Here is a 20,307-nt window from a genome sequence, read left to right as displayed (position 1 = left end):
CTCTGAACACACAACTTTTTCTGATAATCAGGAGTTCGAGTTATCGTGTAAAATAATGTATACTAGAATTGGTTGAAATGAAATTCGGTCTCGGAAACTTAACCAATTTAATCTGTCAAAAAGTTCTCTCGATGGTGCAAAGAAAGGAACATAAAAAAATATTCTTGCTGTTCTTTTTTTTGAGCTTTCATGATTATAATCTCTGGAGGTATTCTTCATTGCATATACCCCGTGCTGAAAAAGTAGTCAAATATTGGTAGAATATAAGAATTATATGTGTGGTCCTAATGTAGTAGTCTCAGTGTGGTCTACGTATTTCTTGATATGCGTGTCATTTATAGCCCTTTGATAGGGTTTAATAGAAGTTTATTTGCAGACAGGCCGCATGATGCCTTTGAAAATTAAATTGAACGCAAATGAAATATCTTAAAATTGCAATCATAGTTGACGGCAGCAAAATTCAGTGATACCTGGGAATAGTATACATAGATGTATTGCAGCTATTAGTGACATTTCCACACGTGGTTGGATTGTTGATGTTTTTATGTTACCGCCTTATCAACATTTTGATTGGATAAATCGTTCGCGCAGAATCTGTGCTTAAATGAACCTCGGTCAAAGTCCATGTGATCAACGACTCCAAATATAGCAACACGTCCAAGAGATGATTCTAAGAGAAGAAATGAAATTTTAAGCGTAAAGAAGCATATTTGAACAAAATGATTTTTACAGTTGTGTTACCGAACAGTGTTGTGATTGAAATCGAAGTGGATATCAGAGCAAATGGACAGGAATGCTTAGATCAGGTAAAGTCGAACTTGACCCATAAAATTTTATTCCACTTTCTCGGGAGAAAACTTAAGATTAATTACCGTTATTACTGCAGTATTTTTGTATTTAATTGAGGGTGGATTGATGATGATCATAGAGAAACGTTTTATAAATGTGAAAACGTATTTCTGCTGTGAAAAATTACTATTGACAAAGGGAAAGTACATAAAAATCGAACATGGCCATGCAGGGTCCAAAGTCCAATCTGTGATCTGATGTAAACAAAGGATCAATCAACCCGTAGCGGTTACCTGTCAAAATTACCGTGTATGTTGTAATCATAATAATCGATTTCATTTCTAAGAAATTTCTACTAAGTTCGAAGTTTTTTTTGTAATAAACTAATTTCTTTGACTTTGTGGTTGATTCAATAAGAAGCTTGGACTTTAATCAGCTGACTTGACAGAAGATAAATCAATACACACAAGTACACATAAGTGCATGTGTATTGAGTTGTTCTATAAAAAGGAAATGTGTTTCTGAAACTAAAAAAAACACCTCTTGCAACATGTAAAGTTCCAAGATAGTTTTTAATAATATAAAGTTCAATTTTAACATAGATGTTCATGCTGTTCCTAAAGTAAATTAAAGTAATCTTTATTTAAAGTCGGGTTGCATACATGTAATGATCATGTATATACATAATAACAAGGAACATGAGCTCTTAAGAGCTCTTTAACAGACTGATGATAATAAACAAAACATATATGTAATAACATCAGATTCATATACAACACAAACATACAGACAGCACATACATGTATCAATCAATTTAATTTTTAGTTTTGGCCAAAAGATAAACATCTAAGTGCATGTATAAATTCTAAAATGTGCATAACTATTTTATGAATTGTTTAGTGTGTAAATTAATTTGTTTAGTTTTATATCTGTCAATTGTATGACTACAAAACTGGAATTACCAGTCCAATTATGACATTACAGAATCATTGATTTATTGACAATTATTTTTACTTCCAATTCTGTAAAATCTTGATAACAGATGACTTCCTGGCATTGTGCCATGGTTTGCAGGGTTAACATTCTGGTACTGATGGTCATTGCCAAACTTTCTTTTCTCTTTCCTCAGTATTTTTTAAGGTACAAATGATGGACAGGGTGACTGGGTAAATACATTAGCTTCCTTCTTATGGTGATTACAGGGTTCTCAGTTAGTGAACTGTAGTACACAATGTAAGGATGAATATACTATGTGTACAAGTAGTTATTCTGAAAAAAAATGCTGCTTAGATAGTATTTATTGTGCCAAATACAATTTCTCATCGAACACACTTCAAACAATGTAAAAAGACTCTCATGGGTGAGATGTGAATAAGACTATAAAGAAAGCATTTTTAAAACCTAAATGGATTACACAATGCACATTGTCTGAAGTTGTACATGTTACAGTAAATAATTCACAAAATCTTTCTGTAGATTTTTGACCCTCGATTTACCTGGCCAGACTGTGGACATACATTATAATTACACCTTATGTAAGAATCCTGGGTTTTGATTGGTTGATAGCCAGTGTATTTTTCACCAATTTACTTTTATCAAATGAATATCGTTCATTTTTAAACAGCGCCGGGGTATATGCAAAAAGAATATGCCTTTTTTACCCTCTCTGCCGTGGTATTTGCCAAAAAATACTCTATCCGACTGGACGCTTGTAATGTCACGATCATCAATGCGTTTTATGTCACGATCATCAATGTGTTTTGTACGTTAACATTCTGTGTAATTAAACAGATATAGCATGTTCTTGAGGGGTATTTGCGAAAAATACCAGTCTTGAGAATGAATTTCCCTCGCCTTACGGCTCGCGAAATTTAACATTCTCTCGACTGGGATTTTTCGCAAATACCCCTCCTTAACGTCACATGATATATCTGTTCATAATCCAACAACATTTAGATAATCTTTTATTTCCCTCCTTTCAATGTTGTAACACATTGTAATGTTTATTATTATTTTATTAATTAGGTTTGCCAGCATCTTGGAATCCTTGAATATGATTATTTTGGCTTACAATTTAGTGGCAGTAAAGGAGAAAAAATATGGCTGAACATGAGGAACAGAATTAATCAGCAAGTGTCTGAAATGAGGGCTCACAGATTTCATCTCCGTGTCAAGTTCTACATACAACCCCATCTTCTGTTACAGGAATCTAGCAGGTAGGTTGTCAACTTTGCAAGACTTTTTGAACCCCCTTCATGTATGTCTATGATTATTCTGTCAACAGATCCAAAGGGAGTTCAAAAGGAAGTCCTTCCATCAACTTATCATTTTATATTCATAGTTGTTTATCTAGCAGAAATTTATCAACTGGTTTGGAATGAAATCAACATTGAAACCAGTTGCCTATTATTGTCATCTATATGACAATTTATATATGTACCATCAGAGCAGCTATCTGCTCTATATATGTACAGGTTGTTAGTTGTATGTCCTATATCAGGCTACTCTGTATAAGTACAGGTTAGTTGTCACTTTTTTTGGGAATAGGTCACTGAACAATCAATAATCAAATAACTAAAATTTCCAAAATTTGAATCAGACATTGACCAGTAAAACTCTCATTTTACCAGTCCTTCCAAGTGGTTCACTGGTTTTGTGTGTTGGGCTGATGTCTTAGTTGAACTCTTTGGTGTCACATGGTACATACATTGTCCATCTGTCGCTCAAATCTGGCTATGCTGGTGGTCATTAGACCTAAGTTCATTTAATTGTCAAATTCTACATTCAGTCCCATCTTCTGTTGCAAGAATATGGTATTCTATATGTAATCTGTAGCCGTATTTAATGAATCTCATCTCTGTCAAATTTTACTTAAACCCAAACATGAAGATTGGTATACATGTAAACTGTTAATCTAGTAAGTGAATTTCATCTCTGTAGTGAATTCTACATACAACCTTATTTACTATGACACAGAATTTACATGTGATGTACATGTAATACTTGGATAGCTTGTGATTCTTAAGTCCAATCTGTAAGTGAGGCTTATCCCTATATCAAGTTCTAAAAAGACTTATTTACATTACAATGAGTATATGACACAGTATTTACATGTGATGTAGTACTTCGATAGATTGTGATTCTGAAGTCCAATCTGGGATTCATCTCTATGTCAAGCTCTACAGACAATCAATGTTAAATCTTTGGTAGTCTGTATGATAAGACTCTCACTGATGTAATATCTTACTAAGTCCAATCTGGGACTCATCTCTATGTCAAGCTCTACAGACAATCAATGTTAAATCTTTGGTAGTCTGTATGATACAACTCTCACTGATGTAATATCTTATCAAGTCCAATCTGGGACTCATCTCTATGTCAAGCTCTATAGACAATCAATGTTAAATCTTTGGTAGTCGGTATGATAAGACTCTCACTTATGTAATATCTTACTAAGTCCAATCTGGGACTCATCTCTATGTCAAGCTCTACAGACAATCAATGTTAAATCTTTGGTAGTCAGTATGATAAGACTCTCACTGATGTAATATCTTACTAAGTCCAATCTTGGACTCATCTCTATGTCAAGCTCTACAGACAATCAATGTTAAATCTTTGGTAGTCGGTATGATACGACTCTCACTGATGTAATTCTTTCACTCAGATTCATTGGTTACAGTACTATAACAACGTTCTAATTTGTACTAGTCTTATATTTATCTACAATGTACAATCTCAGATTTATTTGTCATACCTTTTTTACAGTTTACAGTTTCATCAAAGATATCTTTGTTTTGGAGGATTCCCTAGTTGTTGCCACATTCATATATGGTTTAACGGTAATCCACTTTTTAGCATTGAGAAAAGTTTAACAATGTCCTCCACCATTCAAGTTCAAAATAATGCCACCATGTAAAATGTAGGCAACAGTTCTGATTAATAAAATCTGTTTTCTGCATCATTTGAAAACTGTTATTCACATAATGAGAAGTTTTATGCATTAATGTTATTATGATTATATTTTATTTTCAAAATTAGTTTTTTTGATTAGATTTTTATCCTAATGTTATCGAAAACAATAGTTGTAACAAGGGGACTTTGAATGATAATGGTTGTATCAGCAGTTGTCTCCCTTGAAACTGGATCAACTCCTCTAAATAAATATTAACATTTCATCTCACTGATTTCACCTTCCGTCAATTCACCTTTTCAGAGTGTAAAGCATTTGGGGTTACATTTTCAAATTTATACCCAGAAACGTGTATAGTAAGTAGTATATATACATCTATCTGGTATACATCTATCTGGTATACATCAAAATGTTGTGAGTCATTGAACATTTTCCAAATTGGAAATTAAACTATAAATGTGAAATTGTTATTATTTTTTGGGTGGGGGATGTGTTACAAACAAGGAAATAAGCTTTTCCTTTAAAATCAGAAACAGAGAATTCTGCATCTGTATCAAACAGGCACATCTGCTGTTATAGGAATCTAGTAGCTGCAAGTACATGAAGTATGTTATATTTGTTTTTTCGTAAATTGTTTTGTTATAAATTAGGCCATTAGTTTTCTCATTTGAATTGTTTCACATTTTTCATGTCAGGCCTTTTATAGCAGACTATACAGTTGCCTAATAATTGCTTACATCCACTTCATTTGGTCTCTGGTGGATAGTTGTCTCATTGGCAATCCTACCACATCTCCTTATTTTTATATTCATATACACTGATACATGTGTACTGCATACATGTAGTTCAGTCTCCAGAACAATATATTTGCTTCCAATAGAATAATTCAATCATACGTTGTACACTGCATAAATTGCCTCATATACATTTATAGCAGGCCCAAAGTTTGATTGTTAGTTTTCTTGCTAACAGACCCTGATGTATATTTTAAGTTATTCATACATGTAGAAGTAAAATATAACAGATGACATAATGCATTACAGTTCAATCTCATATTTCACTATATTTTTCATGGAACTATTTCTATTATCCGAATGCCAATCAGAACATTGGACAATTCATGTAGGTGTATTCTCTTGTCATGTATTGTTCACCTGTCATTGTATATATTATCTATATATACCTGATGAAATTTTCTTCCTTGAAATGACATAATTCTTATTTAAACACCTTACAAATTAATGGAAAACCCAGTATTTATCATCAATTCATTTTCAATTAAAATTTTAAAATACAAAAGTCATATTTGACTATATTTAGACATGTACAGGTAATTCAGGTAAAAGTAACATAAGTCAGCCATTTTTAAAAAGTGGATGTTTAAACCAAAGAATACATGTACTTGTAATAATGATACTTCCTTTGATTAGTCAGTGTCCTATAAATAAATGTAGGTGACTGACCCAGATCTAACCAATAACAACATAAATCTTTATCTAGAGAAGGTTACATTCATGACATTGTGTAAAATATTTCATTGGTCAATTTATTGATATTCTAGATGCATTTCTGTGTTAATATAACTGGCTTCATAATGATGATACCTATAAATAGAAATATAAATCTGTGTTGTTGAATAATATATTTTGCACAAAACATGCAAAAGAGGAATATCACAGTCTATAGTATAGATTTATCCATAACCTTAGATATAGAAATTTAAATCAGCCAGAGAAAGCAAAGATCTGTTGCAGACATCTATAAAGGTTTCAGATGGAAACAGAAAACAGGAATGGGCAAAGCAGCTTAAATCAGCAAATCTCTAATTTTTAATTGAACATAAAAACCTGAAAATAACAAACGTTTTATAGGTATGGCAAGGCAAAATTTCAATGACAAACGGACAATAGACTCATTATAATACACACACAATCATTTGTATGGAAAGGAAGAGGTATGATTAGAGTCATTGTTTGACCCCTGGACTTTCAAAAATGGTCAAATTATTCAAACCTTTCAAAATAGAGGTAATTTTATTAAAAATGAACACTTTGATATAATCAGACACACACATTACAGAAATATCTTTTTTGAGGAAAGCCTTGGCTCATACATGTACATACACCTACATGTAGATATTTTAAAATTAGTATTAATACAAGATTTCAAAATGAGGCTTTTTTGCACTTATTTATTTATTAATGCATGAAGTTTGAAGCCCAATGTAAATATGTCAGACACATTTCAAAAATATAAATTGTGATGTCTAACAGAGAAATGACCAATGTTTTGTGAACATTAATTGATATGTCTGAAGGATGTTATTTAATAGATATATTATTATTCTTTTATTTTCAATTTTAAAGAGCCAAAAAGTAGCCTTATATCGCCCTCTCCTCATCAGACTCCTTAATAATTTACATGTAGCTACATCTGCTGCCATTTTAAAAGAATGGAAAAGTTTGCTGACTTTGAACCTGTTGTATGGCATAGGGTCTAACTAACATATATGTAGAAGGTTGTCCTGAAAAAGCCCTTGCATGACTGGAAAGTAGAAAAACTAGGTTCACTATTCTATTTTACCAGTGGGGCCAGTAAAAAAGTTGAAACATAAGAAGTTTTTGATGTTTGACAGGACTTTGAACTTGTTTATCGAGTACAACTTTGTTAAATTTGATGTAATTTAAGGTAAAGTGCTTTATGGTGCAGGATACAAATTATTAGTCATTATAACGTGAACTACTTACCGGTATTTTGGATCATTGTCAACATTTGAGTGTTTTTTAAAATAGAATTGTGCAATTTGATGCAATAAATTATATTTATTTGGACCAGTTTCAATTATTGAAAGAAAACACTTTCAATTTGAGTTTTTTATACGACCGCAAAAAAATTTTGTGGTCGTATATTGGTATGACGTTGGCGTCGTCGTCGTCGTCGTCGTCGTCGTCGTCGTCGTCGTCCGGCGTCGTCGTCCGAATACACAATGGTTTTCGCACTCTAACTTTAGTTTAAGTCAATGGATCTCTATGAAATTTTACCATAAGGTTCAATACCACAATAGGAAGGTGGGGATTGATTTTGGGGGTTATGGTACCAACAGTTGAATAATTAGGGGCCAAAAAGGGGCCGAAAATAAGCATTTTTGTAACTTCCAGACATAACTTGTGTGTTATTGTATGGATCTCTTTGACATTGTACTACAAGATTCCATATCACAAAGGGTCGATGATGGGATTGATTTTGGGGTTAATTTTTTCGAAATTTTAGGAATAAGGGGCCAAAAGGGGGCAAAAAACAAGCATTTTTCTAGTTTCATGACAATAACTTGTGTGTAAGTGTATGGATCTTTCTGAAATTTTACTACAAGGTTCCATTTCGCAAAGGGAAAGCTGGAATTGAGTTTTGTGGTAATTGCCCAAAACGTTTAGTAATAAGGGGCCTAAAAAGGGGTGAAAAATAAGCATTTTTTAGTTTCTAGACAATAACTTGTGTTCAAGTGTATGGATCTCTCTAAAATTGTATTACAAGGTACCATACCACAAAGGCAAGGCTGTTATTGAGCTTGGTTTGGGGGGGAAGGGGGGGTGATGAATCATAGGGGGGGGGGGGGGGCAAAAAAGGGGTAATTATTTTTTTTCGTTTAAGGAATAAGGGGAAAAAAGGTTAAAAAACTAGGGTTTCCATTTTAATAGACAAATAATTGAGTAAAGAACATTATTTAAAAGCAGTGTAAGGTTGGTAATTCAAACTCATTTAAATATCTCACCTGCACTATGTTTGAATTATGTAAATTGGAAATTTGCCAATTATTTTAGTATAATAAACTTCATTGGAAATTTGCCAATATAAAGTTTTGCTGATGAAGGTTTTTTGTTTACCTTTAGTCTGACTATGATGTCATTTTCTATTTTAATAGCCTTATGATGTAGTTAAATTTTTTTTAATACTTTTATGATGTATTTTAATGCGCTTTTATGGTTGCAAATTTATTGTTTTAATATAATAAACTCCATTGGAAATTTACCAATAGTTTGTTTATTTTTAGCTATGACTATGATGTCATTTTCTATTAAATTTTAAGGTTACAAATTAATTTCAGTTTTAAATATTATTGTAAAATGTTTGCCCAAAACATTTATTAATAAGTGGCCAAAAAAGGGGGCAAAAATAAGCATTTTTTTAGTTTCCAGACATTAACTTGTGTTCAAGTGTATGGATTTCTCTGAAATTGTACTTAAAGGTACCATACCACAAAGGGAAGTGGGTCAAAAAATTTTTGGGGGGGGGGGGATTTTTTTTCCTTTTTTTTTTCTTTAAAATTTTCCATTTTAAGTTGGTTTATTCTGATCACAAAGAGAAAGTTGGAATTGAGTTTGGGGGATAATTGCTCAAATGTTTAGGAATAAGGGGCTAAAAAAGGGGTTAAAAATAAGCATTTTTTTTTAGTTTCCAACAATTAATTGTGTTTAAGTAATTGGATCTCTGTGAAATTGTACTGCAAGGTACCATACCACAAACTGAAGGCTGGGATTGAGTTTGGGTGGGCGTGATGTGTGAAAATTTTCCACTTAAAGTTGGTTAATTATTTCTGATTTAGATATAAAAGCAAATAATAATGATGTGGTTTGATTTTATCAAAAACTTAAATTGAAGTTATGTATATTGTAAATTTAGGTTACATTGGAATTTAAGAATTGGCTTTGGGGTAGGGTTATGGCTCAAACCTTTAAATAATAAGGGAAAAAAAGGTGAAAAAACAAGGGTTTCCAGGTTAATAGACAAATAAGTACAAAACATTATTTAAAAGCAGTGTAAGGTTGGTAATTCAAACTCATTTAAATATCTCACTTACACTGCTTTTAAATTATGTAAATTGGAAATTTGCCAATAACTTTATTGTTAATAAATGCATTGGAAATTTGCCAACAATTTTAGTATAATAAACTTCATTGGAAATTTGCCAATATAAAATTTTGCTGATGAAGGTTTTTTGTTTACCTTTAGCCTTGACTATGAAGTCATTTTCTATTTTTATAGCCTTATGATGTAGTTGAATTATTTAATACTTTTATGATGTGTTTAAATGGGGTTTTATGGTTGCAAATTTATAGTTTTAGTTTAAAAAACTCCATTTAAAATTTGGTAATAAAAAAATTTTTTGTTTATTTTTAGCTATGATTATGATGTCATTTTCTATTTTACTTTTATGGTTGCAAAGAAATTTTTATTTTTAGATATTACTGTTAAATGATGCTGATTAAGGTTTTTGCTATGTTTAGCCATGACTATGATGTCATTTTCTATTTTAATATCTGTCATGATGTATTTAAATGGGCTTTTATGGTTACAAAGGAATTTTATTTTTAGATATTACTGTAAAATGTTGCTGATTAAGGATTTTGTTTATTTTTAGCCATGACTATGATGTCATTTTCTATTTTAATACCTTTATTATGTAATTTCCATTTTAAGATATTACTGTTAAATGATGCTGATTGAGGGTTTGAATGCTGGGATTGATTTTGGGGGTAATTGCCTCCAAATTTTAGGAATTAGGGGGCAAAAAACAAGCATTTTTCTAGTTTCATGACAATAACTTGTGTGTAAGTGTATGGATATTTATGAAATTGTACTACAAGGTTCCATATCACAAAGGGAAAGCTGGAATTGAGTTTGGGGGTACTTGCCCAAAACGTTTAGGAATAAGGGGCCAAAAATAAGCATTTTTCTAGTTTCCAGACAATAACTTGTGTTCAAGTGTATGGATCTCTCTGAAATTGTACTGCAAGGTACCATACCACAAAGGGAAGGCTGGGATTGTTTTTGGGGGTAATTGTCTCAAAATGTTAGGAATTAGGGGCGTTAAAGGGGCAAAAAAACAAGCATTTTTCTAGTTTCATGACAATAACTTGTGTGTAAGTGTATGGATCTTTATGACATTGTACTGCAAGGTTCCATATCACAAAGGGAAAGCTGGGTATGAGTTTGGGGGTAATTGCCCTAAACGTTTAGGAATTTGGGGCCAAAAAGGTGCAAAAAACCCAAGCATTTTTCTAGTTTCCAGACAATAATTTGTGTTCAAGTGTATGGATCTCTCTGAAATTGTACTGCAAGGTACCATACCACAAAGGGAAGGCTGGGATTGAGTTTGGGGGTGATGAATCATAAGGGGGTTTCAAAAAATTTGGGGGGGGGGATTTTTTTTTCCTTTTTTTTCTTTAAAATTTTCCATTTTAAATTGGTTATTTCTGATTTATATATAAAAGCAAATAATAATGATATGGTTTGAATAGGTAAATTAAAAAATTTTAAGTTCTTAGACTACTTTCATTCTGTGTGAGAAACCTATGCTGTGTCAAATATTTAATTACAATCCAAATTCAGTGCTGTATCAAGCTTGAATGTTGTGTCCATACTTGCCCCAACTGTTCAGGGTTCGACCTCTGCGGTCGTATCAAGCTGCGCCCCAGCGGAGCATTTTATTTAAAATAGATTGATGCAATATACTGTGCAATAAACATGATAACCCACATATTGTTTTGATGTCTTTCAACAAAGACTGTTTACCTACGGGTATTTTGTTATTTTTGAAAGGATATTTTACCTGTATTTTGTTTACAACATGTATAAAAATAGAAAGTCAATTTACATGTTAGGTTTAAAGTGCATTTTAAAATCGGGTAAAAAGGGGGATTTGAAAAAGTCTATGTTGTGACGTTACACTATTGTTTCAGGTAGGGTGAAGGTTTGCGCCTATTTAAACATTTAAACCCGCTGCATTTGTTTGCACCTGTCCTGATGTTCAGTGGTTGTCCTTTGTTGATGTGGTTCATAAGTGTTTCTCGTTTCTTGTTTTTTATATAGATTAGACCGTTGGTTTTCCTGTTTGAATTGCTTTACACTAGTCATTTTTGGGGCCCTTTAAAGCTTGCTGATCGAGTTTCTTGTTTTTTATATAGATTAGTCCGTTGGTTTTCCTGTTTGAATTGCTTTACACTAGTCATTTTTGGGGCCCTTTATAGCTTGCTGATCGATGTGAGCCAAGGCTCCGTGTTGAAGGCCGTACTTTGACCTATAATCATGATAATGGTTTACTTTTACAAATTGTGACATGCATGGAGAGTTGTCTCATTGGCACTCATACCACATCTTCTATTTAAAGTATTAAAGTAGATTTTATAGTCAGAAATATGAATTTCCTTCTTGACATGCTGCCATTGCATTCACCTTCTCTGTCCTTCTGTTCTCTGTATGTTCGTCCAACAAAGATTTCCCTCACACTATTCTAAGGTACTACTGAACAGAATAACTTCATATTTGGTCAGCAGCATTAACAGTGATGATTTCAATGTTAGATGTAAGCACTTTCAAGTCTGTTAGATATACCTCTTTCTATTTGTTGATGCTTTAAATTACAATTGGATGTATGCTAAGCAAGACAACACTTGCATTTTTGTTAAAACTATTTTAAAGAACCTTACACAGCTCTTTCTAACTGTAACCTTACATGAGGCCAACACAGAGAACCTTACACAGCTCTTTCTAACTGTAACCTTACATGAGGCCAACACAGAGAACCTTACACAGCTCTTTCTAACTGTAACCTTACATGAGGCCAACACAGAGAACCTTGCACAGCTCTTTCTAACTGTAACCTTACATGAGGCCAACACAGAGAACCTTGCACAGCTCTTTCTAACTGTAACCTTACATGAGGCCAACACAGAGAACCTTGCACAGCTCTTTCTAACTGTAACCTTACATGAGGCCAACACAGAGAACCTTACACAGCTCTTTCTAGCTGTAACCTTACATGAGTCCAACACAGAGAACCTTACACAGCTCTTTCTAGCTGTAACCTTACATGAGTCCAACACAGAGAACCTTACACAGCTCTTTCTAGCTGTAACCTTACATGAGTCCAACACAGAGAACCTTACACAGCTCTTTCTAGCTGTAACCTTACATGAGTCCAACACAGAGAACCTTACACAGCTCTTTCTAGCTGTAACCTTACATGAGTCCAACACAGAGAACCTTACACAGCTCTTTCTAGCTGTAACCTTACATGAGTCCAACACAGAGAACCTTACACAGCTCTTTCTAAATGTAACCTTACATGAGGCCAACACAGAGAACCTTACACAGCTCTTTCTAACTGTAACCCTTACATGAGGCCAACACAGAGAACCTTACACAGCTCTTTCTAGCTGTAACCTTACATGAGGCCAACACAGAGAACCTTACACAGCTCTTTCTAGCTGTAACCTTACATGAGACCAACACAGAGAAATCAATCATCAAAGATAGATAGATACAAAGACTTTCTTATTTTTATTCACCAGTTTATATATACATGTACCAGGTTTTTAAAATGACAAAAACTTTGAATCTAACAGATCTATATCATCACTCGAATTACATAATAATGTACATTGTGACTATATACATATGTAGCTATTAATGGATTTACATGTCTATGTTATAATGTACATGTATGTCCAATGTAGTTAGATAATTATGATATTGTATAGACATCAACATTTGTATCTGTTTTCAGGCATCTGTTCTACATTCAAGTGAAACAAGAAATCCTGTTTAAAACACTCCATGTTAAAGATGAGACAAAGCTTGTTAAAATACTCGCTTTGATAGCTCAGGAAGAGTTTGGAGATCATGTAACCAATCGTTTACATCTACCTGGCTATGAGACGTTCTTGGAGAAGATTTGTCACCACAGTGACCCTGACTTTCTGAAGAGTGTTGCCAATTGCCATGCAGAACTGCGTGGCATGTCTTCCCAGAATGCAGAGTACAGGATGTTACAAGAAGCTTCAACACTAGAGGATTATGGGATGGAAAAGCATGAAGTAAAGATGGAAAAGAAGCTGATGTCAGTTGGTGTAGGACCAGAAGGAGTGTTTATTTATGACCATCATATGGAATTAGTTGATAGGTAAGTTAGTAACAAAGAACTCTTCTATTTTGTCATGATTCAGCCCAGTTGGGTAGTTCAGAGGTCTTAGTTCATTTTAAGATATTGTGTCCTAAACTAAAGCCATATGTTTTTTTTTTTTAAATTTGTAAAATTAAACCCTTGCCTTGCCGTTTCAGTCATTTAATTTGAAAAGGGCTAGTTTTTTATCATTTTAAAGAATAATTTTCTTCAAGGAGTCGAAGGTGATTCCACAAAACTGAAAAGATCACTTTGTGTAGGAAAAACAAACTATACCCAATAGCTACAACATCTACATGGAGACCAACAAATAGAGACAGTTTATACATTTACAACCAGTTACCCAAGAGGTATCCACCTTTTTTTGGTGAGGATGGGTTTTACCCAAGTAAAGGGCCATCAGTGACATAAATAAGTTTGTTTATAGCAGTTACCTTTGAGCTCATTTGATCAGATGAATGGAATTTGTAACCTTGATTTGTGGCTGTGTTGACCTTTGATATATTTTGTATTGTGGCTGTGTTGAACTTTGATTTTTTTTTTCCAGAATAGAGTACCCAATGATACAGAGGATTGTTCATGATGCATGCTCGTGTGTCATGTCTGTGTATACTGAAGAGATGGAAACACGTAGGATTGAAGTCCGACTGCGAAGTCTACGAGCTGCATCCTGTTTGTACCGTTGTATAACAGAAATGCACTCCTTCTTTCGATGTGATACAGTTAACAGTGCAGTTTCTTCCCAAACCTACCGTGATCTCAAAGGACTACTGGCGTCTTTGTTTAACGAGAACACCACAACTGGTAAATGTCCAATCAGTGGCTAAAATTTATGACAACTGATTCGGCAAAATTTGTAGAAGAAAGGAAATTTAGATTTTAGTCCACAATGTTATAATATGTGATGGTTAAGATCTTTAAGATAATTTAATAAGTATTGTTTCAGTCATTTTGCTACATGTAACAGCCAAAGATTTTTATTGTGAATGAATAAATGGAGATATGGGGTAAACATCAACGAGACAGAAACCCAAAAACACAAACAACCAAAAACATCTAGAGGTCAGCACAAGGTCTTCAAAAATGAACAAGTGTCTATACAATAATTATTTACTGCTTATTGATGGACCACAGGACCAGTGTTAAACAAAATCTCACTATTATAGAAGGAAAATTCAATGCATTCAAAGTCTATTTAAGGCTCATACAATCAAATACACAAATTTTAATCTTTTCATTTTTACCGCTTATTGATAGATCATAGGACCAGTGTTAAACAAAATCTCATACACAATTATAGAAAGTAGACTTGTGTAGGAAAATTCAATGCATTCAAAGTCTATTTCTCATAACTTGGCGCGTACAATCAAAAACACAAATTCAAATCTTATCAAATGTTTTATTGTCTATACCTGCAGGTCAGAACTATGTTTTTGATGTTCAAAGAACTTGGCGAGAAGCCTACGACAGCACTAGACGAAAACTAATGAAAGAAGCAGCAAATCAAAGTTTACCTCCCCTTGAAAAGGATGAAATGGAGGATAGTAGTGAAACACACATTCTACCCAAAAATCACGAATGTCAGGACGTTCAGGTAATTTGTTACTTCTTGAATGAAGAATTGTGGTTAACTTCTGTGTTCAAACTTAAGATACAAATGGTTGAATATCAATAGTCTAGGATGTTAATATTAAAAACCAGTTACAGTCCAAAGATTAATTGCCTGAAAAAAAGGAATGCTTAGTCTGCTAACATATTTGTTCTTCCTTTCCAAGATGGGTCAAATGGTCTAAATGCCTAAAAAATTTTTGTTTTTTTTATTTATGCAAGAAAAGGTACAGCCCGCATTCAAGCAAGTTCTACATAGTGATGGATTTCGCTGAACAATTATCTTTTCTGTCAAACGTGTGCTAGATTAGAGTAGTTCCATAATGATTCTTTTGCTACTATTATAGTGTTGTTAAAAACCAAGTTAGAATAAAATCTTGGAATCAGAATTAAATCTAGGAATGACTTATGACATATTAATATATATATATTTTATACTTCTCTTACAGTTGTTGAAAGCCCAGTTAGAAAAAATCCATGAATCCTTTCTGTGTAGTGTGTGTATGGACTGTGATATATCAACAGCTTTTTGCCCATGTGGTCACATGACCTGTTGTCAGAACTGTGCGTCCCGGTTAGACGAGTGCCCATTGTGTCGGACAAATATTGAGAACGTTCAGCCTATTTTTTTGCCTACTACATTAGTACAAAAGAGTTGATGAAAGGTTGTGTTGTGTTCCGGGGAATGTGCAGATAAAGAAATGGCAATATTATTTGTTAAAGTTGACAAGTGTTTGGTACAGTTCACCTGTATATCAACTCTGGTTCATGTATAAATATAGTCCTGCATCTCTATCATTTAACATCTGTATACATCATTGATTGTTAAATGTTTCCATACAGTGTAGTTGTTTTATCATCACCATAAAGATGTAAATATTTTTATAGAAAGGGCAACAAGCAATGCAATAATTGTCATCATTTTTTTTTAGTTGTTTCATTGTTTATAATTAATATGTGTACAGTACTGTTTAGTATGGTTCTATGAATACATACATAGTATCATTATACATAACTTTCATGTTGATACAGCTAGGTGGTTAGTTCAAAAATTAATTGAAGAGATTTGTGAAGAGAGGACCAAAATTATAGGAGATAAATTAAAAGGCTTTCAGTTGCATGCTATTGATCAAACATTAAAATATAAAGTATGATAAATAAAATTCTTCTCTTGTGTCATTTGCTGCATTCATATAAAGTATAAAGTGATTTATCAATACAAGGTCAATGATTGAAGGTTGAAGGTCGAACCTGACAATGACTTCCTAATACAATTTTTTTTTATCTTGGTTTGAGTTTTGATTGCCTAAATTATCATGGAAATGATTTGATTTTAAATATAATTTTTAAATCAGGAAATGAAGAAAAAAAATAAAACAAATACAAATAAATGTATAAGTAAGTACACAGGAAATGACGTACTACAACATATATTTTAAACATGAATGTTCATTCATTTTAATTTAGCGGAAGTTTGTCATATAACCACAAAGTGTGGGCAGATGTTTTTTTTCCAAATAAAAAAAATCTATTGTGATGTTTTCAACCATTAAAAATTTTGAGATAAAAAGATTGGATATGAGTAAAATCAAATGTAGTTTTAGATTCACCTGATACTTGCCTTGTTATCTGACCATTAGTCAACAGACGCATTTATTTTAGACATTATATTGAAAATAAAAAATATGTGTTTTAAAGTATTGTATATTTTTTAGCACAGGTCATTTTATGTTCATTAGTTAAGACTTGTTAGTTATAATTTATGTTTTTTGTACATTAGCTGGTCATCAATTTTTATTTATTTTCATGGTATGTACATACAAACTTTATTTATTTTTATTTTTGTCTTGCCAATTTTTGATAATGGTAAATTATCTCCCTTGTTAGCACCATGTTACCATTATCTCCTTTGTTAGCACCATGTTACCATAATCTCCCTTGATAGCACCATGTTATCTCCCATAGTTGATGTACATTCCAGATAAGATTTTTTTGGATAAAGTTTTTTGTTTTGTTTCATATTTAAAATTAAAGTTAAAGGGAAATGTTTTGTCTGGATTAAATTCTGCGTTAACTGAACACATATTTCAAAGTTTTAATTAGAGACAAAATTGAACCCTAAATATACAAAATAACATGTTTTAATGGAGTTTATTTAGATAAATTGGACCCTGTATAAATTGAACATACATGTATGGATCAAAGGGATTTATGTAGACAAGTTTTACTGTATTCATATTATCTACACACCTTTGACCTTTTACATTTTAACAAAAACTAAGTGAAGAATCTGTGATTCTTATTAGTAAAAGTTCGATCATTTGAATCAGTTGTCCTTTGAAAGTTAAATAACCAAAGGTGTGTGCAAGTAGAAACTTAATGACTTTGGTCTTCATGCTTTGAATTTCCAATGTTTGTTTTAAATGAAAGTTTTTTTCTTGGAACAACAATGACTAACTGTGGCACTTTTTTCAACAACGAGTAGTGTTTATAAAGAAGATGAAATTATCAATAGAAATTTAACCAAAACCTCAACTTTTAATTGATGAAATCGTAGAGACTAGGTAAATGAAATCTTGGTAATTTCTTTGTAAGTTGAGTGAAAATATAAAGAATTTTGGTTGGCAAAATACTAAATTGACTTTAAACATTAAATCTATATACCCCCCAGTAAGTTAGACCAGTATGGAAGATATGATAATCATACATACACTTTTTATACGACCGCAAAAAATTTTTTGTGGTCGTATATTGGTATGACGTTGGCGTCGTCGTCGTCGTCGTCCGGCGTCGTCGTCGTCCGGCGTCGTCGTCCGAATACGCATTAGTTTTCGCACTCTAACTTTAGTTTAAGTGAATGGATCTCTATGAAATTTTACCATAAGGTTCAATACCACAAAAGGAAGGTGGGGATTGATTTTGGGGGTTATGGTACCAACAGTTAAGGAATTAGGGGCCAAAAAGGGGCCAAAAATAAGCATTTTCTAGTTTCCAGACAATAACTGTGGAAAGGTGTATGGATCTCTCTGAAATTATACTACAAGTTTCCATATCACAAAGGGATGGTTAGGATTTGCTTTGGGGGGTTATGGCTCAAACCGTTTAAGAATTAGGGGCAAAAAAGGGGGAAAAACAAGGTTGTCCTCATTAATTGACAAATACTTTAGTATAAAACATAATTTAAAGCAGTGTAAGGGAGATAAATCAAATACATCATTGAAATTATCTCCCTTACACTGCTTTTAAATTATGTATAAAGTAATGGTTAATGAACAATTAAGATAATTTAAAACAGTGTAAGGGAGATAATCCAAATACAACGTTTTGGTTACTTCCCTTACACTGCTTTTAAATTGTGTTGAAAGAAATGCATATTTATAAAGGAAGACCAGTAAAAATATCTGCAAATGTTGCATCTTTTTTTTTTACAACAAAATCCATATGAAAGATTTGACACTATATTTTAAATTCTATTATAAATTAGATTAAGTTAGCACTATGGTAAATTCAAATGGGTAATTATGGTTGCAAACTCCATTGGAAATTTGAATTGAGATTATGACCATATCTTGAGGGAAAGAATTTTTTGGGGAAAAAAAGGGGGGGGGGGGTTTAAAGAAATTGTGGGGGGTCAATTTTTTCTCATTTCAGATTTCAGAAATTAAAAAGAATTATTCTTCAAATATTATTTTTTTTTCAAATTTCAAATATTGAAAAATTTCAAGAAGTAATCTTTAATTGGACAGTATGGCGCATTATATTTGTAAAATCTTTGACCACATTTATTTATTTGTTATGCCGAATCTAACCGTGTATTTAGATTTTTAATTTTGGGTCCAGTTTTCAAATTGGTCTACATTAAGGTCCAAAGGGTCCAAAATTAAACTTTGTTTGATTTTAACAAAAATTGAATGTATGGGGTTCTTTGATATGCTGAATCTAAACATGTATTTAGATTTTTGAGTTTTGGCCCAGTTTTCAAGTTGGTCCAAATTGGGGTCCAAAATTAAACTTTGTTTGATTTCAACAAAAATTGAATATATGGGGTTCTTTGATATGCTGAATCTAACCATGTATTTAGATTTTTTATTTGTGGCCCAGTTTTCAAGTTGGTCCAAATTGGGGTCCAAAATTAAACTTTGTTTGATTTCAAAAAAAATTGAATATATGGGGTTCTTTGATATGCTGAATCTAACCATGTATTTAGATTTTTTATTTGTGGCCCAGTTTTCAAGTTGGTCCAAATTGGGGTCCAAAATTAAACTTTGTTTGATTTCAACAAAAATTGAATATATGGGGTTCTTTGATATGCTGAATCTAACCATGTATTTAGATTTTTTATTTGTGGACCCTGCTATCAAATTGGTTCATATTGAGGTCAAAAGGGTCCAAAATTAAACTTTGTTTGATTTCAACAAAAATTGAATATATGGGGTTCTTTGATATGCTGAATCTAACCATGTATTTAGATTTTTGATTTTTGGGCCCCGTTATCAACTTTGTCCACATTGAGGTCAAAAGGGTCCAAAATTAAACTTAGTTTGATTTTAACAAAAATTGAATTCTTGGGGTTCTTTGATATGCTGAATCTAAACATGTGTTTAGATTTTTGATAATGGGCCCAGTTTTCAAGTTGGTCCAAGTTGGGGTCCAAAATTAAACTTTGTTTGATTTCAACAAAAATTGAATATATGGGGTTCTTTGATATGCTGAATCTAACCATGTATTTAGATTTTTTATTTGTGGACCCTGCTATCAAATTGGTTCATATTGAGGTCAAAAGGGTCCAAAATTAAACTTTGTTTGATTTCATCAAAAATTGAATATATGGGGTTCTTTGATATGCTGAATCTAACCATGTTTTTAGATTTTTGATTTTTGGGCCCCGTTATCAACTTTGTCCACATTGAGGTCAAAAGGGTCCAAAATTAAACTTAGTTTGATTTTAACAAAAATTGAATTCTTGGGGTTCTTTGATATGCTGAATCTAAACATGTGTTTAGATTTTTGATAATGGGCCCAGTTTTCAAGTTGGTCCAAA

General features: G+C 32.6%; 1 protein-coding gene across 1 annotated transcript; it reads left to right on the top strand.

Moving 5' to 3' along the window:
• The first annotated feature begins 608 nt into the window (after positions 1-608).
• LOC127702904 (E3 ubiquitin-protein ligase MYLIP-like) lies at positions 609-17,982 on the top strand. Its single transcript, XM_052207207.1, has 6 exons — positions 609-806; positions 2,815-3,005; positions 13,263-13,658; positions 14,206-14,462; positions 15,077-15,252; positions 15,716-17,982. The coding sequence occupies exons 1-6, from the start codon at positions 720-722 to the stop codon at positions 15,923-15,925; spliced, it is 1,317 nt and encodes a 438-aa protein (XP_052063167.1). The 5' UTR covers positions 609-719; the 3' UTR covers positions 15,926-17,982.
• Positions 17,983-20,307: the final 2,325 nt, after the last annotated feature.

The sequence above is a fragment of the Mytilus californianus genome, unplaced genomic scaffold, assembly GCF_021869535.1.
Source record: "Mytilus californianus isolate M0D057914Y unplaced genomic scaffold, xbMytCali1.0.p SCAF_5, whole genome shotgun sequence".
Lineage (NCBI taxonomy): Eukaryota > Metazoa > Mollusca > Bivalvia > Mytilida > Mytilidae > Mytilus > Mytilus californianus.
Note: the sequence above shows the minus strand (reverse complement) of the source record. Positions and strands in the feature narration are given on the sequence as shown.

Excerpts from the sequence above, each read along its gene's own strand:
- LOC127702904 (XM_052207207.1), top strand. The coding sequence starts at position 720 with ATGATTTTTACAGTTGTGTTACCGAACAGTGTTGTGATTGAAATCGAA. Across the intron at positions 807-2,814 it reads GACAGGAATGCTTAGATCAG|GTTTGCCAGCATCTTGGAAT; the intron begins GTAAAGTCGAAC and ends TTTATTAATTAG. Across the intron at positions 13,659-14,205 it reads CATATGGAATTAGTTGATAG|AATAGAGTACCCAATGATAC; the intron begins GTAAGTTAGTAA and ends TTTTTTTTCCAG.